This window comes from Clavelina lepadiformis, chromosome 8 (genome assembly GCF_947623445.1).
Source record: "Clavelina lepadiformis chromosome 8, kaClaLepa1.1, whole genome shotgun sequence".
In the NCBI taxonomy this organism is placed as follows: domain Eukaryota; kingdom Metazoa; phylum Chordata; class Ascidiacea; order Aplousobranchia; family Clavelinidae; genus Clavelina; species Clavelina lepadiformis.
In genome coordinates, this window is record NC_135247.1 from 13,111,324 (window position 1) to 13,135,985 (window position 24,662).

Genomic DNA, 24,662 nt, shown 5'->3' on the forward strand with positions numbered 1-24,662 from the left:
CTTTACGTCAAAATCATCTATATGAAAGCATATTGTATTTATGCATCCTCTAAAAGAAAATATTTTCATAGAATAGTGCAATGTTAATCATTCCTTACGACGTATAGATGCGCACTGTGGGAACATTTGACGATGCGTATCACAGAATAGATAAGAAACAAACCTACAACATTTACGCAAGAATTTTGAAATTTGTATGCACTTTCATTCGCTTACTTTAATTAAACAATAAAAAATATAAAAGACCCGCATGAAACGATTAATTATCAAAGGTATTGAAACTAGAAATTTTCAGCCATGAGATTAACCTGCTTATATCAAATACTCAACAGCTATTTTTTGCAATTTTACAAATTTAACCACATCAGCTTAGGTTTATTAGAGCCACTATAGACACTAAGAGTCTGTTACAGTAATATCACGCTGCGTATACGATCGATATAACATGGTTTATAAAAAGTGAACAACTCGTTTATGTATTCAACTTATTTAATTATTTATGCTGATGATGCTCGGAATGCATAATTGGTCCCGATACTTTAATAGTGCTCTGTTATACGTTTTCAGATAAAAAACTGAAAAAAATTTGCAAACATATAATGCGTTGTTTTTTTAAAATACGTTAATGCGGTAAGAAGATAGAAAAGATCAGGAAAACATACACAATCGATTCAACCGGAGACTATTGGTCATGAACCACAAATTAGAAGATACATTCATTAGCTTCAACAGGTCAGCGTGTTATATAACTTTGTTTTTCAATTTGAGATATTCCTTTGAGTTAATTTTATCTAAAATGCTTCAAGTGTGTGTTTCGTGCCAATTTCTATCGATAAGTCATCAAATGGATCTTTCTGAAAGCTTAAGTATAATAACATGATATGAGAAATTTTCCAAGATTATTCACTTCGTTGTTGTAGAGTAATTTTTAGCATTTAAAGGCAATAGTGACTGCTTGTCTCAGCTGCAAGCACCCGGGCTTTGCATTAATAAATTAATAGCTAACTCAATTATTTACCTTAACGCCATATATCCGCCGTTTAAAATGTGCTACATATTAACTTATGACGTGTTTTACTGTTTGTCAAAGATAAGCAATTTAGGTAAAGCTATAGCATATCTTGCGCTTTGTTTATTTTGTTTCAATTAACTCCATTGAAAAGTACACTGCTTTATGAGTGTCAGATAAGCTTGACAAAAATTAGAACTATAAATTACTCTATATTAGAAATGTCAGCACAGAATCTTTTTTGTACTAAATATTTTGTCAGTACAGAATATTAATTAATTAATTATTAATTATTTCGGATTTCTCTTACTTTGATAAAATCTATATTATACGTATAGCAACTAAAAAGGTTAAAAATCACTATGACATGCCTTTTCTTATCTATAGAAGGATAAAAATGTTTATTTCACAGATTTCAAACTTTTGTTTGTACGAGATAGAAAATGGAGCCGTATAGTTCACAATCGGAAAAGATAGGCTATAACGATGTGGACCAATCTTTATTCTTTCAAAACAACCTTTTCCTCCTTTCGATAGATTTAACAAATTTATGAGTACGTTTAGAGAAGATCCTCATGCTATGCCATTGCACTATTACGGAGGAAATGCTATCTTTGTTTAAATTATCTCACTTTGGTAAAAGTTATAAATTAGACATCAGGCGTAGATAATGTCTTGTTGTTCCTTGCGCTCACCTACCTTTCACACAGCTGCAAAAATGTTACAGGTAATAGTGTTTAAGTTGACATGGGTCAGATAGGACTTTTGGTGACTCTGCTGGTCTTGGTAGCTCATTTTCTTCATGACAGTTCTGCCAAATCTATTTCGAAATGGCCAATAGTAAATGATGTCGTTCCACTCGGAAATCTGATCAACGGAGATAAATTTGACCCGAAGTTGCTTACAAGTTTCTACACAACAAAATACATACATAAAGGAAAAAAGGATTTTCATTTGAAAAGGTATAAGTTACAAAAAACTGCCATGCATATGTTTTATTTTTTCGATTAAATTAAAGTACTGTATCTGCTTATAAAGTATATACAAGGTATAGTACATTATTTTGTTTTATAATACAAACTATACAATGCAGGAATATCGGACTTTTAGTAGTTCGACGCATATTGAATCAAGGAGATATTTTGTCATCCAGCCAACGCAATGCAATAGATGAGTTAGTATACCGCGAAAAAACAACCTGTGGGTTGTGTGAATCTGGTGTAATGTTGCTTCAAGACATACTAAGTGGTTTCTTTGGAGAAGAAATCATTACTGCTGCTGTGGTGGGAGCTTGTGAAGAAGTAAGCGACTATTAATACATAAAAAGAAAAATTGGAAGCAATAATAAATTAAATTTCCGTAGAAATCTGAAAATGAACTTAGCCTATATATACATTATTACGTTTGTTAAACTTCAAACGTGAAACTTCGTGACACAAATCTCAATGGGTTGTTATGCGAGTTATTACTTTCAGTTTAATTTTCATTTTTTTGTGTTGCATTTTATCTAATAAGTATTGTATATGTGAAGTTATTTACAGTTAGATATTATGATTTCGTTATAGTATCAAGCGGAAATGTGTCCATTACGGAAAAAGCTATTTGGAAGAGCGTTATCTTAGTAATCTTATTTCTAATATGTTAAAATAGATCCAAGGCTTAAGTGATCTTCTCAGTGAAAGAGTTTGTGAAATGGCGGTGGATGAATTCAAAACTGAATTTTTTTATGTCTTAAACAATCTAAAGCCGGATGAGGTAAAGCAGTTGCAATCTTACATAGTAGTAACTGTAATTTCATATCACTTATAATTTCAAATGTCAAAAAGTCTTTTAGCAAGGTATATTGTGCACAGCTTTGTTACTGGCTATTGGGAGACCAATGCGTCAAACCCGATGGCTTTCTTCCGGAATGGAAAGTAACGTTGCCAAGTACTTCAGTGCCAACATATCAGCCACCTAAAGTACCCAGTGATGGAGCGCCTACTTCGAAGTTTCTATTTTTCAGCGATGTTCACATGGATGTGAAATATGAATCGGGAGCAAGTGCTGTGTGTGGAGAACCTTTGTGTTGTCGAGATAACGACCCAACACCAAGTGACGGTACGAATAGCATATATGTTTTGAATTCTATAGCCTACATACAGTTAAATAAAAATTTTAAAGTCTGTTTTTCTAGCTTTTGAAGGTGCTGGAAAATGGGGAGATTACAGAAATTGTGACATGCCACGACGGACCGTTGAAGGAATGATGGAAGCAGCGAAAAGAGATGATTTAGACTTCATATTGTTCGCAGGTATGAATTGTTTGCATAAAATGCTTCAATTCAATTAGCAATGTTAAAATATAACGGAAACAAGACTTATTCATTATATAGGTGATATTCCCGCTCATGATGTATGGAATCAGACCAAAGAAGATCAAATTGACAAAATTAATCGTTGGACGACTTTATTAAAAACATATTTTCCAGGTAAGACGCCTTTTCGCTTTAATATAATATAAAATAAGAGTTTATTACAAGTTCCTATGCTTATTCTTAATACATTTAGGAAATAATATGTCATTAGTTTTGTCAGTAATTCATAGCCATATATAAAATAGTTAAACAAATGTGGTTGTGAAAGTTATTGGGTCGACATGATTTTCATTTTATCACAAGTTTTTTATCGCCTATATATCGCAGTTGTTTCCAACTTGGGGACCATACAGAAATATTTAGGGGGGTCATAAACTGGGCGTGAGGGCATAAAAAAGCATGCAACCTTTTTTAGAAAAAAGCAAAATATTATGCATTATTATACGCCATTTTAGACCATACAAATTTAAGACACTTCGGGGGAGCGTGCATCAGGACCCTTATTGGATAGATTTCTACGTTTCCTGCACTTTCAATTGTAATAATTTTACACCGCTATCATTGACAATGACGCTCTTTTCCGCACGGAAGTATTGAATCTACTCTGACTAGATTGAATCTAGAAGTATTGAATCTGGTATTGAATCCGACTTGTAAATAAAGTAATATTTTCTTTTAAGTCCACTTCATCACCCTGAATTAAATGTTAAATAGTACAGCCACGTTATATGGATTGGAGAAAAGGGGCCATGAATACAGATAATGTATGAAAAGTGGGTCATGCTCAAAAAAGTTCCGGAACCACTGACCTATACAGGCTAGATAGTCTGTGACGTTGTAGCAAAACTTATCAAACTTTGGCGTTCAAAGAGCATCTACATATGTATACTTAACGTGATTGGCAAACAAAATAGCTTTCAAGTACCTACGCTAACATGTATACGCAACGGGTTTTATTTCACTGGTTATTTTCCATACTTTGTATTATAACATTGTTATAAAAAATATATCAGATACGCCAGTTTATGCTGCTCTTGGTAACCACGAAAGTGCTCCAGTGAATTCCTATCCTCCGAGTTCTATTAATCATGAGCCTGGTGCAGATATCAGCTGGCTCTATGACACAGTCTACGATAGCTGGTCAAATTGGATACCGGAAAATGATCTGGCTACAGTGAAGCAAGGTTAATTACGATTTTTCTTTGATTATTGCATCTTCACGAAAATATTATTGTTATAATATTTAATATCAACGTTTATAAATTGTAAATAAAGCGCTTCTATGACTTTTTCCCTATTTACGCTTAAATCCCAGGTGGCTTTTATTCCACGCTTATTCGACCTGGTTTGCGAGTTGTGTCTCTCAATTCAAATTACTGTAGTGATGACTCCTGGTGGCTTCTGGTCGGAGACAACTCAGTTGATCCTCAGGATCAGTTAGCTTGGTTCGCAAAAGTTATGCAACTGGTGAGACATATATATGATTATTACAGAACTAGAACTCCGTCTTTGGGTCTTGCATATTACTATATATAGTTTGCGAGACTGTATCTATTTTTTATACATTCAAAGGCTGAAGACCAGAATGAAAGTGTGTTTATAATTACGCATCGTCTTCTAAATGGCTGTATAAAGTCGTGGAGCTACAACTATTACGACATCGTTAATAGATACAAGAATACAATAATTGCTCAGTTTTTTGGCCATGCACATACAGTAAGTTGAATCTAACATAATTCTACATATCGGTTATGCATATAAAAATATTTAATATGTATATAATGAGACTTGATATTTCATTTTACTGTATTTTTCAATACACTATAAACTGTACGACAACATTGTATGAATTTTGTAAATGATTTTGGTGAGGTCATAAAAGGAACTTTTAACGCTTGCCCAGGCAAAGTATAGCAAACACCAAAAAACTAAACCAAGTGGTAATAATAAACCAATTAAAACTGCAATAAACAATTAAATTTAAGTATATTAAAAGTATGAAAACACAAATAAATTTGTTTTAATTGGTAACTATACTGCTGTTTAGGACGAGCTGAAAATGTATTACGACGAAAATGATCCATCACACATAAGTATAGTGGGTTTTATCGGTCCAGGATTCACCACCTACTCTGAATATTCCGACCTGAATGCTGGTTACAGAATTTACACAATGGACGGTGACTACAAAGGGACAACAAATAGCTTACTTGATGCAGACACATATATCCTAAATATGACTGGTGCTTTGAAGTTTTGTTTTTTTGAGTATTGTTCTGGTTGCAATATACATTTACTGTATTTCGCTCATACTTTGTAAAAAAGTTGTTTAGTCAACCAGCATCTTTCAATGCAATTATATTTACGGCTTGCAAAAATGTAAGCCTTTAAAAAATGTAAAACTTTATGAAAAATAGATATCGTATTTGTAATACATAATCAAATAAATTTGTCTGCGCTTGTACAGTTACAATTAACATACATTACGTTTGTCATAAAGTCAATAACAGCTGACCCTTTTGTACAGATGCAAATTTGACCAATGATCCTAAATGGGAACTGGAATATACATTTTCCAAAGACTATGGCATGAGGAATTTATCAGCATCAGAATTTGATAAACTACTTGACAGGTAAAAACAGCTTTAAACACTTTTTTTCGCCTGCACCGCTGAATAGAATGTTAGAATTGTCTACTTCACGTGTGTAATATTTAGGTTTGACGCTGATGATGAAATATTCCAGCAGTATTATCAACATTCCACCAAAGATGCAAGGAAGTCATCTTGTGACGAGGCATGCAAACAATACTACATTTGCGACATTAAGCAATGCAGAACGGGCGATGACAGTTTTTGCTAGATTCTCAGAATTAAATAGAGTGTAAACAACATTAAGGATGTTGCTAGTAATTTTTAAAAGCGGAGGCTGTTTAAAAACTATAATTATATATTCATTTTTTATAACATACCAATACAATTACTTGACTGTATCAATTAAATAAGAAATAAATCATAATTGTATTGTATATAATTGCTTTTATCTGACATGTATTATACACTCGTACATTATACAATAACATGATATTGACACAGTAAACGCAGTGCCAAAATGTATGCACCCTCACATTAATTGTCACATTTAGTTTAGGTATGTTAAGGTAGGAAGTTAGGTAGATTAACTGTAATGTTTAACCTAGGTCAGGGTCTCTCAACCAGAGGCCATGGTTTTACATTTCATAGAAAATGTGTAGTTATATCAATAGGATTGCTGTTATAACTTTAAAACTGCCTGAGTACTTTCATCTTCCGTCGTTCTTCAATAAATTTAACTCAATGTTGTGTTTTTCTTATTGCATCAACTGTTGGTGTCTTTTCAATATATAGCGCAAAACCTAACAACCAAGGTTACAAAAAACAACCAATACGAATAATGTCAAATATGTAAATGTAAGACTGAATTTGAGGGAAATTTTATCAAATCAGCAAAGAATAATAGTATGGTGCTATAATAATAATAATTAATGAAAGATAAACAAACACCACAAAACTAATTTTTAATTCCGCTATTTATGAAAAATGATTTCTTAGTTTCATTTGAATTTTCTAAATGTTAGACATACCGGTATATCTTACTTTGATTTATTTTTCCTTCAGTCAAGTTTTGTGCTTCAATTTTGCTACATTTCGAGGACCTGAGAGCTTAAATCACCTCGGCCTCGGCTAAATTCGATTGGTATCCTTGTACTTACAGAACGTTTACGCACCAACAAAAGAAAAGGCATCTAATAACACATTAAATTTATCTCTGTTGTGTGCGCTGTTATAAACTTATCTGTTTCATTTACCAAATGAAACTTTACCGTCTTATGTGAACAATTATCAAAATGACCTCGGTGTGTCGATGGTCTTTAGACAGGTATACCATTCCGGTAATACAGACCCAGCAAGGAGAGCGGACGACTGATAGTTTTCGATAAGGAAGATTTGTAACTTTCCATTGAAAATGTGATTTGACGAGACATTTCTTAACGTACTAACGTGAAATTTGGTGGGTATATAATTAGGAAAAGTTACAAGCTATCCACTTTTCTTTATTTTGCCAAATTTGTTTGTCAGTTTTTGAAAATAGACTTTTAATACATTTTTGCAATAATGCCGTTTGCTACTATCCATGTCTCCATTAAACCAAAAAAAATAACCTGTCAGTCTATATAAGAGTCATTGATTGTGCTATAGAGAGGGACGAAAGGCTGGCCCAAAGCGGGTGAACGGTCATTCGAAGAACGTGCAATGTCTAAAACTCAGCAGTTTGCGTATGCCTGCAGTACTATTCATCATTTGCGATTTAGCATTTTCTCAAGGCCTCCCCAACCATGCCTAATTAATTATTGCCGATTAGGTTAGTCAGCCTGAATGACTAATGACTATCAAAGGTCAATTTTAATGGTCAATTTTTATGCCTATTTTGCACTATACGGCTTTGCATCAGCTTTGTGGTGCTGTTGTTTATGTTTACGCTTGCCACTTATTTTAACATCGCAAAATATTAACTTGTCACGGGATCTAATGTTTAAGTAAAAAGTCAAGCACATACGGCTAAGCAAGCGTAACTTGTGTTAGTTTTGCGCAAATAAATATACTGTATCATTGCAATCACGTTTCCTCAAACATTGCTGAGAATTGTTTTCTGCATGTCTTGCTACCAAACGCAAAGCGTTAGTGCGTGGTATAGATTAGTCATTAGTGCCTATACCACTACAGAAGCAAAAAATTATAACTGAGGTGATTGAGGTCAGGAAAAAATGTTTTAGGATTATTTCTAACGTATGAAGCAAATGGAATTTTCAAAAACATTTTCAAACTATCACAGCTAACCTTCATTGCAAGTTTTAATAACTTCGATAACCTTAATTATTTGTACAAAAGTGTTACCCGAATCATTTAAGTGAAAATGTCAAGATTTCAAAAAGACGCCTTTACTAAGATCAAGGAATAAAACCAATTTCATTGTTTTCTGAAACCACAGAAAAGAGAAAAAGGATGTGTCCAGAAACGTTGTCATTTCAATTTGGCACGACAAGAATGCAATGAGTTCATGTTTCTAAACATAGGGATAAAAGACGCAGTTAAACAGATATTAATATGTCTGATAGGAACTGCAAATCATGGTCAACAAAGAAGTTTCGATAATACTACTGCTTGTAGGAGCATGTTGTTTCTTTTGTGGAAGTTATGCTAAACCTACATGGAAATGGTCACCAGACAATGATGTTGTGTTGCTCGATGGTATTTTAAACAGGGAAGGCCTTGACGGCAAATTACCTGCCAATTTTAACAAACCTGCTGTCAGCAAAGAACATGAAGCTTTTGATTTAAAAAGGTAAACAACAACAAACGAAATTGAAACAATTTTTGCTATAGTTATACTTAGTAATTAGAGCTGTGAAAATTTGAAAATAATTTTGGTTCTTATAAGAACCAGGCTAGATTAATCGGTGACTGAGTAATTGGTATCAGTCCATTTTACATGGTTGATTAATCGGTATAATTGTTTCTATCGTTGTAATAGTTAACCATTGCTAACTTTTTATAGCATATAAATTCTCAATATTCTCATATATAAACTGATTTTATTAAGGTTTGATTTATCGCCACCGATAAATCGATATCGATCGACTTTGTATGGCTGATTCAAGTCAGTCTGTTATCAGATCCTTGAGAATTTATATCTTACTTAGATTTTAGCAATTGCCGATCACTAGAGCTGAACAATTGGCCAAAACAATTAACATCAGCTAATCGGTGAAATAGCGGATAATTACGCCTGTTACCAATTAATTACCTGCCGGCCACCGATTAATCCATGCATCCCTAATTTATATAAATCTAATTACATTTAAATATTTATATACCTAATATCTAAATATCCTCCATACCTCTTTAATTTTTTTGACTAATTCCAATTTTTTGAACCTTTTAAAATCTAACTGAATTCTTATGAGTTCATTTAAATATTGTATTAATTTAGTTGAGATTTTCCGAACTGCATGAAGTTGATATCAATTTTTACAAACGTCATTTCGTTTTAATAGATGACTTGGGTTTTTTATGAGTAAACATTAATTTCTTTTAAATTGTGCAAAAATTATTTGATTCTCAATAAAAAGATTAATTAACTTGAATTTAAATAAAATTATTAAGCTTTACATAAACATTCGTATACGGATTAATTTGAGTTTTTATTACGTTCTTAAAATTAATTGTGATGCTACTCCGTAGCTTTCTGTAGGATAAATATTGATTGATAGATTTCAAGTTTATATGAATTTTTTTCGATATGCAAACTGAGACCGCCTAACTAAAATTGAACTGAAACTGTCTGCTCTAAAATGATGTAAATTTACACCAATTTTTACAAAAATACTTTAAACTACGACTTTACAACAGGCAGCAGATGATTTAGTGAGTAACACACTTCAGGTGCGAGTACGTCACTGACTATGCAACCAGCGGATACAGTAACTAACGTCACGCATCAGTAACTGACCGGTAACCGGTAACCGGTAACCGGTAACCATTCAACTTAAGGTTTTCATTAAGTAACAGAATAAGTCACCACAAAGCCGGTAACCAATTTCACGTTTCAGTATAAGTAGCCTAATTAAGGAACCGGTAACCAACATCTCGCTGGTCATTTCAATTGACCTATTAAATGAAAGCATTTGACATGCAGACAAAATCGTGGAAAAACGTTTTGAGGAAAAAGTCTAGTATAGGCTCTCGTACAAGTTTTACAGGAGTCAAAGAAAGATCATTGTGTGACTTAACCGATGCTGTTCACGCTGCACAATTTAGTCTGTAACCTCGTATAACGAGTATACATTGCGTGACAAAGCAAATGTCTGAAGTAGGATATTTAACACGACATTTGCTCAAAAATAAAACCTGAAACTTAAGCTCGGACTCATGAGAATTTAAGAATGCTGATGTTCGTGCCAAACGTTTGGGTTCGTGTACAACTCAACCCTGAGCAGTTTATAATAATAACTTACATGATTGCAGGAAAATCGGTTTTCTTCTGATCAGACGCATTCTCAGTCAAGGAGATATTTTATCATCTAAGAAAAGCCAAGTAATAAATGACTTAATTAATAAGGAAAAAATGACTTGTGAACTGTGTGAAGGCGGCGTAAGGCTTCTTCAATCTTTGCTATACAACGAATTAGGCGAGGATATCATCAGTGTCGTTGCAGTGGGAGTTTGCATAGAAGTGAGTACGTCAAAGCGTGCATTCGGTAGCAAAATCATAATTAAACGATGATCCATAAGCAACTTCTAAATTAGACGGGTTAAAGAGATTTATTAAAAAAAACACTGTTACAAAAACTTATTTCAATGAGAAAATCTACATAACCTTATGTATGTCTAATTGTCTATACAGAAATATGAAATTTTGTTGAAATATTCTTTGATCACAAACCTTTAAAAATTACCAAAAATCTTCTTGCAGTTTAAAATCGAAGATGAGAATGTTTGTAAACTTGCAGTGAAAGAATTCAAAGACGAAGCTTTTTATATATTTTTTAATCTAAAACCGGATGAGGTAACACCAAACTGTATTACAATTACAATATAATCTATAGACCTATGGTTAATTCAAAAATATGCCTAAAAAATGCAGCAATTAAAATAGATTATTCATTTGAATTAAATGGTTTTAGCTTTGTTACTGGCTGCTCAGTGACAAATGTGCCAAACCTGAAAGTTTTGAACCAGAATGGAATTTAACGTTGCCAAGTACTTCAGTGCCAACATATCAGCCACCTAAAGTACCCAGTGATGGAGCGCCTACTTCGAAGTTTCTATTTTTCAGCGATGTTCACATGGATGTGAGATACAAACCGGGAGCAAGTGCTGTGTGTGGAGAACCTTTGTGTTGTCGAGACAACAACCCAACACCAAGTGACGGTTTGGAAAAACAATCTTTTTCCAATTCTGTATAAATTCTTGATTCTCACTTTTAAAGATTATATTCTTGTAGCTTCCGAAGGTGCTGGAAAGTGGGGAGATTACAGAAATTGCGACATGCCTCAATGGACCGTTGAGGGAATGATGGAAGTAGCAAGCGCAGTTGATCTCGATTTTATTTTATTTACCGGTATATAGGTTACTTAAAATGCAATTCGTTTTTGTTATAGATGGAGAACGTATTTGCATAAAATCTACATTTGTTCGTATAAGATTTTTATCTTAAACGTTTTGTAAAGGTGATATTCCCGCTCACAATGTATGGAATCAGACGAAAGAGGACCAAATAGACAAAATTAATCGATGGACCACTCTATTAAAATCTTACTTTCCAAGTAATGGTTAAAATATTTTAGAACTGGCGCACCTTGAGACTTGAAAGCAATGCTTTTCTATATTTCTGTTAATACAAGACTGCAAGTTTTAATCATATAGACTACAATTATGCTGCATAAGTAGGCTGTACAGTAAATTAAGCACAGTTTTTTGCACTGTATTTCTTGCCATGTAAAACATCTAAAAGCACCAAGCGGTTGATTTTTAAAAGGCCGAGATAGAGAAATTGTTTGAATTCCTATCTTAGCATAAAAGTGCTTTCAGTCAAAATATTTTCCTTATTATGACGCCTATAACTCAAAGCAACAGAGTTTACTTCTCGTAAGATATCATGAAAATCGTTTTTTATCAATTGAATTATACAGCATGTGACTTTTAATCAAATTCTGTATTTACAGTATTACATTGACATTACAAAAGAATTGATACAAAACAAAAACAAACAAAAAAATTTCACTGACGTTCTCCCAGACACGATTTTTTCTGCGATATATCAGATACGCCAGTTTATGCTGCTCTTGGAAACCACGAAAGTGCTCCAGTGAATTCCTATCCTCCGAGTTCTATTAATCATGAACCTGGTGCAAATATCAGCTGGCTCTATGACGCAGTCTACGATAGCTGGTCAAACTGGATACCGGAAAATGATTTGGCTACGGTGAAGCAAGGTTAGAATGAATTTTCATTGCAGCTTTTTGTTTAAAGTGACGAGCAAGTACTAAAATAAGTTGACCTTCAATCAAAAAATAGTTGTCATTAAGCACACCAATTGTTGCCGAAAATGTATTTCAAATTATGATGAAGCCCGGTTTGGTGGCAATTTTACCGTCACTATGTGAAATCAATCCAGTTAAAACCAGTAGGCCTATAGTTTAAATTGACATTTTGCTTTTTCTATTTTCCTAAACTAACCTTATTGCATATCTTTAACAATCGGTTGCGTGATCTAGTCCGACTGGGAAACGATCACTTAGATAAATTATACTTCTTTCTTGTTATTTACACAAAATATTTTCTTCATACTGTGCCTGATTCGGGCACAGCATCCTGCTCAAAAATAAGCATCGTGATTTAATATTTTCTACCACTTGCGTCATAGCCTACTTGGCGCATATTTTGGCAATAGTTACTAAATGATAAACTATTATTGGTGATTTCATTCTTCGGCAAATGTTTACTGTCATTGACAATTGCTTTAATTTAAAGTCAACTTCTTCTTGCACTTGGACCTCATTTCAATGATAAATATATCTCATGAATAATTTATAATCACGTTATTTTCGAAAATCTAGTTTCAGTCACCAAGATAGAACTTTTAACATAGCCGAATAAGCAGGAATTCTTTCAGCTAATTTTTTAAATTTTAGGTGGCTTCTATTCCACGCTTATTCGACCTGGTTTGCGAGTTGTGTCTCTCAATTCAAATTACTGTAGTGATGACTCCTGGTGGCTTCTGGTCGGAGACAACTCGGTTGATCCTCAGGATCAGTTAGCTTGGTTCGCAAAAGTTATGCAAAAGGTTCGAAAACGTTCACGTCGAAAGCAGAATTAAACTGCCACAACCATTTATTTTGCGTTTTTACCTGTATACGTCTGTCTTACTGTTACCTTGCATTTTAATAGGCAGAAGACGAAAAAGAGAAGGTGTTCATAATTACACATCGTCCAACGGATGGTTGCATGAAATCTTGGAGTTACAATTATTACGCTATTGTTAATAGATACCAACAATCCATTATTTCTCAGTTTTTTGGTCACGCGCATTCAGTAAGTTATACTGTGTCAATTGTAAGCTCTAACTTGGGTAACCAAAGACCAATATGGTCCTATTTTTTCGCTGGACCAGAATGATATGAAATTTGCACAAAATCTTACACAATCCAGTCCAATCACACATTCCAAAACCATTTGCTCTTATTTTTCATGTAATAGTCCTATGTCTCCGCTGCTAAAACCTTAGCTTACAGCTGTATTCCCAATAACTTGCCCAGCGCCGTGTTCTCACGCTGTGGCGATTTCATTTAACAAAAGTAAAGTTCATAACCTTGGCAGTTAAGTAATTTATAAAAAGTTTGCATCTGGTGGGCTAGCGTAGGTTGTGCTTTTCGCATTGTTATAACTTAATTCAAATGATTTATTGTAGCGTCGCAGCCCTCGGTTCATTTTGGGTTAGGCGTTAATGGTAATTGGCCTACTTCAAACTTAATTAATGGAATATTTCTGTGCAGAAATGAAGGCACCGTCAATGGCGTGTGAAAAGTTTTTTCCTGTCCAATAAAAATGCAGGAGACATATCAATTAATCTTAGGGGGTAGGTGGGCATGGTCCCCTGGACAGTTTTGAATTTACAAGGTCTAGAATGGCGTATTTCTTTCAAAAAAGCAAATTATCTGCTGGTGATTAATTTGCTAAAATTTGTAATCTCTTAGCATCGTTTCCTGCACAAATTGCCTAAATCTCTTTCAGTGCCATAGCATATATGTCACATTTATGACATTTGATATCTTCAAATATGTGACAGTCATTTGAAATATATGACAGTTGAACGGTTGTTCGCTCTTCCAATGGTCCCTTCTGTATAAATATGCTAGTGTTAGCAAGATTTTCTTAAGTCATCGACATGTGTGTTGCGCCGCCGGTTTTCAATTAGTTTTAGGTAAATAGAAACACATTTTCCAGTGCAGTTAGAAATCATTAAAACGCAATGCAATTAGTTGGAAAAATGAAGGTTTAATTAAAGCAAAACTTTAAATTTGGTGAATATTTTTTTGGCATTGTACATTAGTAGATTTTTGCTTATTTGTGGTATAGAGTGGCTGGTTAAAAAAGGTGGTGGGGCCCGGACCCTTCCCTAAGTCCGGCCCTGCGTTGTTGTGTTGTTTGGATAACTAGGTTTAGTTTTGCTTTTGCATCCCGTTCAAAAACATTTGTTCATTATAAAGAAATTAAAAAAATATATTTCGTTGAACTACCTGTTGTTTATTTAATACTAGGTAAATTAATTCAACGTGTAGTATAATGCGAAAAGTTTTTTTTTTATAAAAGTATACCATTTTAAAGTCAAAAAGTGGTTGTACTAGTTATAGATTATTAATTGAAACTACGTCTATAAAAATAGTCGGATAAAACGAAGACGTTTTTACTGCTGCAGGATGAGTTAAAAATGTTTTATGATGAAAATGACCCATCCCATTTAAGCGTAGTGGGTTTCATTGGACCAGGATTTACTACCTATTCGTACAAAAACTCTGGATACAGAATATATACGATGGATGGTGATTACCAAGGGACCACAAATATATTGCTTGACGCAGAAACTTACTTTTTAAATATTACAGGTAAGCTGTTGGTAGCCTATAAAACAGGTCGCTTGCAGTTATGAAGTTTTATCCCTTTCTAAACATTGTTAACAAAAATATAAAACACCATTAAATTTTTGTCAACGTTCAAATTAAGACAGCATTGAACACAGGCTAGATAGCCCAAATGCAGAAACGATCCGAATTCAGAATTGCTAGAGTTGGAATTTGTACTGTACTGTAAAGATTCCTATAACTCTTAAATTTGTATTTACAACTGCTGTTTAAATAGATGCCAACTTGAATGGAAATTCCAAATGGCAATTGGAATACACGTTTTCTAAAGACTATGGAATGAAAAATCTTTCCCCATCTGAATTTGAATATCTACTTGAAAGGTCAACATTAATTAGCCTACTAATAGCCCCAGTTCAAAATGTTTGTAATGTTAAGTCATGACACACTTTTATTTTCTAGATTTACAAGTGATGACAAACTAGCTCAGCAGTATTATGATCATATTACCAAGGATTTGGATATGTCCGATTGCGATGAAGGTTGCAGACAAAACCAGCTGTGCAATATTAAACAATGTCGGGCCGGCGACAACAGTTTTTGCACAAGTTAGCCAAGCTTGTGAAACCAAAGTAATTTGTTTACACAATTCATTCCAAAATAATCAATGCATGTGTAGCTAATATGAAACCCTAAGATAATTCCAGTTCTTTACATGTAAGTTGCTGTAATAAACTGTAAGTTGCTATTTAATTTTACTTTTATAATTGGTTTTTGACTATATGACTACTAATTTTGACTACAAGTACATCAGCTACAAAAAAAAATTCTAAATGAAATTTTAAAATAACTGTGTATACTACAACTTGCAAATCACAATATTGTTTAGAATTGTTGGTTGTAATACGAAACTAAATGCATTACCAGTATAATATGGACAAATCTCTGCATTTATCCTGCACATTACACCAAGCTGACTTGATTTCACTCACATTTTTCTTTCCGAATCTTTATTAATGATATAATTCAATTTGAAAAAATAAAACAAAAACTCAATGATGCTGTGTTTCAGAGCCATTGTAGCGTTTTATTCCAAGCAATCCAAGAAAAAGGGCAAAGCCAGGAATCATACCTCTAGTAAACACCTGTAACAAAAAATACATTTAAGCAAAGAGAATTGTATCACGATAGTATATAGTTACGAAAGGTGAGCAAACTGAATCTCGCCGACATGTTTTTGTGGCTCTTCTAGCTGAATAGTAATATCCCAAATTGACAACTAATTATATAATATTATATCATATTATAATAACCAAATTGACAAACACTACTGATTTTGCGGCTCAAACACAATCGCATGTTGAAATCACACAATTTTTTTCAAAACTACAAGGAATAAATAGATAAAGGTAATTAAGCAGGTAACTCTTAACAAAAAGCAAGTTTACAAAAAATATGCATTATGGTACTATTTAAACAATCACTGGCTTTGCTACTAGGTAAATAAAGACTAATTAAATAACTTGTAATGGTAAAAAAGACTACAAAGTATCTTGAAGATATTTTGATCTTGAAAAAAAAACAAACCTTGTTTCTTAAATTTTTCTGCTTTGCAAATTAATTCAATACACCAAGTAGAATAGATTAAAAATTCCTGATATGCAGATTCCTAACACACCATGGGCTTTAACTTGATAAGACACCTTGGGCATATGTCTGAATATTTTAATATGCCATCATCTTGTAGCTGTCAGTAAGTACAGTAAATACTCGTTTCTCTAACAACATCTTTCCTGTACAATGTGCAGTATTCATCCACTCACTTTGCGAAACCATTTTTTTCAACTGATAAATTAGGCTTTTATAGTTACAACTGCTCATACCTTGTGTTGTAATAAAATTTACCAGCTAGTCTACAAAGGTGCACTCTGTTGGTCTTATATACTTTCCTGATAAATCAGCAGTAAAAATTAATAGACTGGGTGCTTGGATAAACAGCCAAAAACTAAAGTAAAAATGGAACCAAATCTGGAATTGAACATATGCAGGCATTGAAAGAATTTGTGTCTATTTAGGGTATTAATGTACGCCTACTAACACCTCGCTTTGTAAAAATCTTGTTTTGATTAAAATCCTACTTCAACTATTTTCCATAGTGTTTAGGATCACATTGACATCAATATAAAATGTAAAAACCATACTTTCTATGCAAATAAAGCTTCATAATATGACCACTTCCTTTGTTCACACACTTTTGGAATGGAACAATAAGACGAACAACAAAATATGAATAAGTAATAACAAATTCTTAAGTGCAGACAACATTGTATATAGTAACTGAACCTGCATCGATCATATTTTATATATACTTTATAACGCTATGATAAGATACAAATCACAAGAAACATATACAGCTGCTGCAAAATGACATAGGACCTGATATATTTTTACATTAAAAACACAACTTCAGTCTAAACTACGGATTTTTATTGAAACAAACAACAAACGTTACTATTTGGCCACATTTTCTTTGTTTTTATAACAATTTGCAGATGTTTTGGAAAAGAGGCACTCAGATTTCTAAAATAATCCAGTTTCTTTCCTGGCACCATAATTTTGTAAGCTATGTTTTGAGGGTGTCATAGTTGGGTGTCAACCTTTGAGACATGTCGTTTTTCATTCTGCGCCAACAATTTTCTATTGGGTTTAAATCTGTGTGGTCACCAGGCTATTTTAGCAGTGTAATGTGGTGTTCTAAGTCATTCTGCGGCAGCTGTACATACAGCATGCCACCTACCTTAACAAAAGAGGAGTAGTGCTTTGGAATTGAGTAAATCCATACTTCGTTTCTAAGCCATGGGTCATGAAGATTTTTTGCATTAAGCTTCTTTTGTGTTTCTTCAAAAGGAGTGCCTTCTATTTTCCATGTGCTGCATTTTTACAATAAAACACATTTATTGCATTAAACATAAACATTATAACATACTGCTCAGTACTTTTAATCTCATCTCCTTTCTGCAATAAATTGATTTATTATTATATACCTATATTTTATATATAAAACTAGTATGTATGGCAAAGTATCGAAATATTTGTCCTCAAGACTGAGAAGAGTTTTTGCATGAGGTAAACTTAGTGCTGACTCCTCAACGTTTGGGCTCAAACTTATCAAGCTTGTCTGTGTGCATGGATATATACACTTTTTTGATTTTTACACAGTTCCCTAAACTTGGCATTGATAACCAGAACCACCAAAGCAAAACTCATTAAAGCTTTTGGCATTACAATTATAGTGTAGTGCCACTGAAAATCAAGCTTGGATTGCTTAGTTGTTACAAATTCTGACCTTTACCACCACAATATACCGGGAGTGATTTTAATGGTTATCAACTGCTTGTTACAAGATAAGCAAAGCCTAGACAATTGTTTGCCTGATTTAAAATCTACAGTCTAAAATTTTTTGTATGATGTTATTCAAGTTATGCAACAGTACAAAACAGTATTTACAAAATGGATATACAACTACAATTGGTGACATGAAAACTTACACAACAGTTGTGTGCAAAAATTTGTATCAAAGTCTTACAGTAGACATCTGTTAGGGGAAGGCAATTATAAAAATAGTTCACATGTTTTTGTTATCAAAGCAGCAATGCCATGGTCAGATATTATTTTTCCCTTGCAAATAAGCAGTACCTTAATCTGGTTTGCTGGCTTTCAGTCGAAGTTGTTTAATTAGAAAGTTCTGGTGTTCAACATTTAAACAGAGCTAAACTTTTTGAATAAAGTTGTCTAAGTAGAATTTGAAACTTAAATCTTAAAATTTGTAAAAAGAAATGTGTCTAGGAACTATATGAATAGTGGTCAATCATTCAAATTTAAGACTGTTAAGTGTGGAGAGTAGCAACATACTACTAATTATAGTATAAAGACAATTATTACCAACGATTTGAAGACATCTAAGATAAAAACACAGGCCATTTTCTCCTCTTCAGATGTTTCAGCTAGCATAAAATACATCAGTGGCAATAAACAAATCTCATGTTTAATTTGTGTCAATAGTGAAAGAACGTTACAAAGTAGGAGACGTTACTTAAACAAACCTTACTCTGCTTGCTGTCTCATACCCACATGAAGCATTACAATCCATAAAAATCTAAACTTCCTAGCCATGCATTAATAAAAATTGGGTGCTTCTAAAATATGCCCATGCACTACGATAAAACTGTTGTAAGTATTTAATGATTATTTTAAATTTGCATTTTACAGGATGAAAAAATTCAAAACAAAAGGTGATGTTCAATGTGGAGCAAATAAGTAAAATCATAAAAGTTACGTTTATCAGTGTTTATATATCCTGCTCAATCTATTACGTTAACTTATGAAGCAGATAAGCACAGCATGGGACGCAGACCGCCACATTCTCTCTTGAGACCAATTATGTTCAGTTACGGGGTGTCACAACTTTACACAAAAGTCAATTCAAGAAAAAGGTGGAAGGCTGACATGGGACCATGACTACATCATCACTTTCCTCCATCCTTGCTGGTTCCGGACATGTCTAATTCTTGCAACACATCCTTTGGGCAAAATCGACACCAGACTTTACATATATATATACAGTCGAAATCAGTTAATCGCATATCGGTTAAAGGCATTAATCGCTTTATAGCATAGCATTGCATAATCCCAAACCATTCCCATTCACTTGTGAAGAAAATTCAACGGTTGATCGCATAACGGTTAATCGTATAAATCGGTTAATCGAATAGGAATTCTTGATTGATTTGTAGACTTGTATCACTTAACCGCATATTTCCTTTGATGAAGTGTTAAGTTGCTTGAGATTATCCTCACCAATAAACAAAAATCATCGCTAGATCTCCCATAACCCGCAGCGATTAAATACACGACAAGACACTGAAGACAGCAGTTGTGAATTAAAGACAGCTGTGATTAAATTCACCGCAAGGCTGAAGGCTATAGAGACAGTAGCACGTAAATGATTTGAACAATAAAGTAAAACTTCACGAAAAAAGGCCTTCTCCACAGTGATTATGAACCACAAAACTACGTTTCATTTAAGGATTGTTACGGATGGTTACATCACAATAGAACAACAAGACTAATTTTTATTTAAGGACTGTTATGTCGCAAAGCGCAACCGCAACCTTCCGTTTTTGTTTCGTGTTTTTTTTTGTGTCGAAATCGAAAAGAAGGAAGCCCACTTGTTGCGTCATAATGCATTGTGTCATTCCAAAAATCGGCGGAGGAGCAAGAATGCGTGCGCCGGTGTTTAAAAGAGAATAGCGGAGAAAATGTAGGTAAAAAACGCATACATCGGTTAGTCGCATACATCGGTTAATCGCATAAAAAAGCTTGGCAAATTGACTATGCGATTAACCGATTTCGACTGTATATATATACAGGTTGCTTAGGATATGTTGTTGCAATGTAGTGCATCAGTTTTCATTGTTAATGTGTTGCCTATCAATACTTACAGTATCCTTTTGTCTTAGAATATTTATCTTGTTTAATGGGATTCCGGTATAGAGTTTTTACCTGTGCGGTTTTACGTAACTATTCATGTGCACATAAATATCTTTCATGCGACTTCTGATAATATAAGCTTATTGCTATAACATTGTTATGTTACAGTAGAATTTGCCAAAGTTGCCATCTCAATGGGAATAGAAAAACTGGCGACTTAGGCAAATAATACATGCATTTGCACATGATTACACAAACTTGAGAACCCTCTACTCCTGCGAAAGCTGAACAAAAAGACAGCAGCGTTTGAGTTGCTGCACAATAATGTAATTTTCAGTTAAATTTTCAATATGGAATGTTGTCCAGAAGTAAGGTGATTTTTCTGTTACTCTTTGCGTTGCAATGGCAGAAATAGTTTTAACTGACAAAATAATACGTCCATAAACAGACAAATGCACATTGTGATGCATAATGGGGTTATGTTACATCACGTTATGTTATGTTCATAATTAGCAAAATGGCTGCGAGTTAGGCAAATGGACGAGCTATACGAATAGATAAGACGGATACACTATGCACGTAGTGCACATAAGCATTTTTAGTAGGGCCGTAAAAATCGTCCTTAAAGTATTATTCAATTTCTATTACAATACCTTTAGCTGTACATTTTTTTCATAAAAACTTTTATTCAATAATGAAGTGAACTTAATTACAAGACAAGCCAGTCATTTCAATTGATAAAAAATAACTTGAAATATGTCATTAAGTAAACAATAACATCATGTCTTACTTAATTTGTCTAAGGAAGTTAGTAGTACGGAAAAGTTTGTAAAAAAATCACTAAAATTCAGTTCCACAACACAAGCTTGGCTCGAAAAGGGTCTTTTTACGTTACTTGTTTGACCAGTCTACAACGAGTTTAGCATCATACTTTTCGCTCCCCACAGTCAACGCCAAAAACTAAACAATAATTAAATAAATCATCTACAAGCAGATATGCTTACCTCCAGTGGGGTTTATATTTTTTTGGTATATCTTCCCACTTCACTCCCATTTTTTATATAATGTCTGTATACAACCTGTAAAACAGTAAAATATAGTTGTTTGTCTTTACTGTAGGCTGGTTTAATCCAAAAACAGAATTAAGGAATGCAGTCAGTTCATTAAATAATTGATTAGTTTGCTATCAGTATAGCCAAAACAACAAATTGTCACCTGGCCTTAGACCATAGTGGAAAGTGTGGCAGCTGCATGCACAAGATTAATCAACGTGCAAGCCAATTTTTATCTTAATGCCGATTTATAATGATAATAAACGAAAGTTGGTTGTTTAAACGCCAGTTTAAAATAAACATACAAAGAATTAAGGTTTTGGTGCACGAGATCACGACAAAAGTTGTGTCTTTGTACGCACCATTTGTTTTCAAAAACTGCCATACATCCCAGTTTGGGCATTAGGCCTATAGATGCTAACAATTACTATCGGCGGTAGTAGCTCATCTTGGGACGAGGATGAGACTTGTACTGTCTTAAAATAAAACTAAGTAAATTTCCCTAAAGTATTCCTGCAAATTGAATAGCCTAGTCAACTGCTTGTTCTTGTCAACAAGATTAGGATATTTGCTTCTAATCTTTCACCAACATATTAGGGGTCTACTGCAGAAGTGCACAACTAAATGACGTCACAACTTGCAAATTTGAGCAGCTGGAGTTTAGTATACAAATGCATTCTCTGGTTGTGTACTAGACCCATACAGTCATATTAAGCTATATGTCAAATTGTCAATTGCAACTCATCGCTGCATGCGGTGATGAGCAGTATGGTTAACGTTTTACTTGAGAGTTTGAAATGTTGAATTTCACATCAGTTTTACCACGTAAGTCCAAAATAAGTCAGCAGATGGTCTCTAAACACTTCATCCAGGTATAAAAATAAAGACAGAATGAGCTGATCAGGGTGTCAGAATATTTCCAATCAAATCTTTCCAACACTAACAAATTCTCACCTTAGCGTCAAATGGATAAAGGTTTTTATACACCATTTAGAAGGCGAAGGTGAAAATGGTTATGCTCGAGTGATTTTGAACCTACAGTTTAGTACAGCATAGACCTGCAAGTTTGGTAAAGCCTTTTCCCACTATGATAAAGAAAGAAACTCCTTTTTCGCTTTCTTAATTGTATGTAAACGGCCCGACTCTACTGCCCAGTGCAATTATATACGTCCCATATAACTTATAAGATGTCTGTCCACGATGTCGTTTCGGGAAAATCCCTTTTATAGAAATGTTTTTCAACAAATCCAAATGACTTATTCCATAGCTAATACATCACCCAATTCGTCAAGGATTAGCCCATAGGAAAGGGAAACTTTCGATTAAATATAAAAAAATGGTGCTGAAGCATGTGGTCGCAAACACATCAGCAACGATGATGAATACCACAAATAAAAAAGGCAAATGTAACAATGTCTGGTTCAGGTTGCAATCATTTTCCAATAATATTTCTTTAATAATCCAGTAATATATTATTGTTGTTTCATGTTATTTTGAATGCTGCGACTTTACCTACAAACCGAACCCCAGTGAACTCAGTTATACTATAAATTAAAGATTGTATCCTTTTTCTGTGTTTTCTAATTTAGAATGCTTTTGGAAATAGGCCTACTCTGTGTCTATTCCGAACTTTTCACGATCCTTTTCTTTTTTTGCGATATTTATATTAAGCGTGCCTTGACGCCGTTGAGAGCGCTTAATAAACAAAAACACAATAATCCAGTAATTTATTATTTCCAGTAATAAGATCAACTGCTAAAACAAAGATGTTTGGGGTACGTGAGCGATCCGTCCAGAGCTACCCAAGATACAGTACTTATAGGGGCATGACGGAAGAGTAATCAATTTAAGTGATTATTTATTAATTTAGTTTTGGTGTTGTGTAACTTTCTAACAGAGAGTCAGTGAAGATGTCGGTTCTTTACCACAAGGTTTGTCTATATAAAAAAGTCTTGCATATTGTAAAAGAACTGATAGCTAATATAGCCCTACTAACTCTCGAGCTCTGCTATGTTGTACAGTACATTACGGTACGTTGGGTCTACTTGTCAGTGAATAGCAATAAACTTTGCAGCGGCTGTTGAGTGAAGTTTTTCACGTCACTAGTTGACACTATCACATTTGCAATTAAGGAGAAACAAATCTCTTAGCATCTACATTTGTCTTGTCCCATTTCGTTTCATTCCAATTTCAGATATTGACTTGAGCACTATAACAAAATTCAGATTTAGAGAATATATGTGCTAACTTAAGCCTGGCAAGCACACAACTTCTGTATAGTCAGATGGAGTCTAGTATAGGGTTGCCATACGCCAGGATTCGGATTTTCCCTGACATGTCAGGGAATTTAGTGCTTGAATATGAGTCGGGGAGAAATGCTAAAATGTACTTAAAATCCGTGATTTTTTAAAATTGTATTTTAGTCTAAATTTTTCTAGGTTGCAACCTTTTTTCAAACTTTTTTTAGGTCGCGAACATTGTCAGCTCGTAAGAATTTTAATAAAGAGATAATATGACCATTGAGAGAATGAAAGTAATTTTAACACTTCAGTACAAAGCATGTCTTGTTGAGAATTTTATGTGTTTTTGAAGTCAAACAAGAGCTTGTTCAAAAAAAAATCAGATCTTCGGAAAAGTACGATTGGTATGAGGGAGAGTAGAGTATTATTCATAAACTGTTATACGTTCATTATTTAATTAATTTGGAGTGTATTTTGAAAAAAATTTGTGCTAATTTTCGTTTTCACAAATGTTCCTGTATAGAAGAAAACTTGCATTCGTGTATTGCAATGCAACATTTCTTTGCTGTTTTTGTATTGTTTTGTGTTTATCCTTCTTTCACAAAAAAGCAATGGCGGCAATGTACTTTGGAAATATTCCAAAGTTGGTCAATGCAACTGAGGTAAATTTGTCAGGGATTGTGCATTATCAAATATGGTAACCCTAGTCTAGTGTCAAATTAAGACAGTGACTTTATTGCACTAAATTCGATCTAAAAGATTCAGATGCCAGCATCACACCTCATAAAACGAAGCCAGCAAACCATCTTTCTCACTACTCTTAGTTCACCATAAC

At 33.8% G+C, this 24,662-nt stretch overlaps 3 protein-coding genes across 5 annotated transcripts; 2 read left to right on the plus strand and 1 right to left on the minus strand.

Moving 5' to 3' along the window:
* Nucleotides 1-1,718: 1,718 nt before the first annotated feature.
* On the plus strand, nucleotides 1,719-6,706 carry LOC143469338 (sphingomyelin phosphodiesterase-like). 2 transcript variants are annotated; one of them, XM_076966997.1, is made up of 12 exons: nucleotides 1,719-1,971; nucleotides 2,103-2,310; nucleotides 2,660-2,764; nucleotides 2,863-3,109; nucleotides 3,186-3,302; nucleotides 3,384-3,479; nucleotides 4,379-4,549; nucleotides 4,681-4,832; nucleotides 4,938-5,081; nucleotides 5,413-5,608; nucleotides 5,893-5,998; nucleotides 6,083-6,706. In XM_076966997.1, exons 1-12 carry the CDS (start codon nucleotides 1,757-1,759, stop codon nucleotides 6,225-6,227), a joined length of 1,902 nt encoding a protein of 633 aa, XP_076823112.1. In that variant the 5' UTR covers nucleotides 1,719-1,756; the 3' UTR covers nucleotides 6,228-6,706. The 2 variants fall into 2 exon arrangements, with proteins under 2 accessions (XP_076823112.1, XP_076823113.1); XM_076966998.1 differs by having other exon boundaries at nucleotides 3,195-3,302.
* A 1,703-nt stretch (nucleotides 6,707-8,409) lies between these two features.
* On the plus strand, nucleotides 8,410-16,118 carry LOC143469339 (sphingomyelin phosphodiesterase-like). Its single transcript, XM_076966999.1, has 12 exons — nucleotides 8,410-8,747; nucleotides 10,430-10,637; nucleotides 10,878-10,970; nucleotides 11,089-11,335; nucleotides 11,409-11,525; nucleotides 11,635-11,730; nucleotides 12,229-12,399; nucleotides 13,099-13,250; nucleotides 13,355-13,498; nucleotides 14,883-15,069; nucleotides 15,323-15,428; nucleotides 15,508-16,118. Exons 1-12 carry the CDS (start codon nucleotides 8,533-8,535, stop codon nucleotides 15,656-15,658), a joined length of 1,887 nt encoding a protein of 628 aa, XP_076823114.1. The 5' UTR covers nucleotides 8,410-8,532; the 3' UTR covers nucleotides 15,659-16,118.
* LOC143469340 (NADH dehydrogenase [ubiquinone] 1 beta subcomplex subunit 3-like) lies at nucleotides 16,034-22,698 on the minus strand. 2 transcript variants are annotated; one of them, XM_076967000.1, is made up of 4 exons: nucleotides 22,542-22,698; nucleotides 21,540-21,614; nucleotides 17,843-17,975; nucleotides 16,034-16,190 (listed from the first exon to the last, which is right to left on the minus strand). In XM_076967000.1, the coding sequence occupies exons 2-4, from the start codon at nucleotides 21,587-21,589 to the stop codon at nucleotides 16,098-16,100; spliced, it is 276 nt and encodes a 91-aa protein (XP_076823115.1). In that variant the 5' UTR covers nucleotides 21,590-21,614; nucleotides 22,542-22,698; the 3' UTR covers nucleotides 16,034-16,097. The 2 variants fall into 2 exon arrangements, with proteins under 2 accessions (XP_076823115.1, XP_076823116.1); XM_076967001.1 differs by lacking the exon at nucleotides 22,542-22,698 and adding an exon at nucleotides 22,410-22,534.
* Between the last annotated feature and the right edge of the window lie 1,964 nt (nucleotides 22,699-24,662).

What these genes read in the sequence shown, in the direction of transcription:
- LOC143469340 (XM_076967000.1), bottom strand. Translation starts at nt 21,589, where the DNA reads ATGGGAGTGAAGTGGGAAGATATACCAAAAAAATATAAACCCCACTGG. An exon ending in AAATATAAACCCCACTGGAG is followed by an intron (nt 17,976 to 21,539) that starts GTAAGCATATCT and finishes GTAAAAATGCAG; the next exon opens with CACATGGAAAATAGAAGGCA. An exon ending in ACTACTCCTCTTTTGTTAAG is followed by an intron (nt 16,191 to 17,842) that starts GTAGGTGGCATG and finishes TTTTTGTTACAG; the next exon opens with GTGTTTACTAGAGGTATGAT.
- LOC143469339 (XM_076966999.1), top strand. Translation starts at nt 8,533, where the DNA reads ATGGTCAACAAAGAAGTTTCGATAATACTACTGCTTGTAGGAGCATGT. An exon ending in CGATTTTATTTTATTTACCG is followed by an intron (nt 11,526 to 11,634) that starts GTATATAGGTTA and finishes CGTTTTGTAAAG; the next exon opens with GTGATATTCCCGCTCACAAT. An exon ending in TTTGAATATCTACTTGAAAG is followed by an intron (nt 15,429 to 15,507) that starts GTCAACATTAAT and finishes TTTATTTTCTAG; the next exon opens with ATTTACAAGTGATGACAAAC.
- LOC143469338 (XM_076966997.1), top strand. Translation starts at nt 1,757, where the DNA reads ATGGGTCAGATAGGACTTTTGGTGACTCTGCTGGTCTTGGTAGCTCAT. An exon ending in TGGTGGGAGCTTGTGAAGAA is followed by an intron (nt 2,311 to 2,659) that starts GTAAGCGACTAT and finishes ATGTTAAAATAG; the next exon opens with ATCCAAGGCTTAAGTGATCT. An exon ending in CGACCCAACACCAAGTGACG is followed by an intron (nt 3,110 to 3,185) that starts GTACGAATAGCA and finishes CTGTTTTTCTAG; the next exon opens with CTTTTGAAGGTGCTGGAAAA.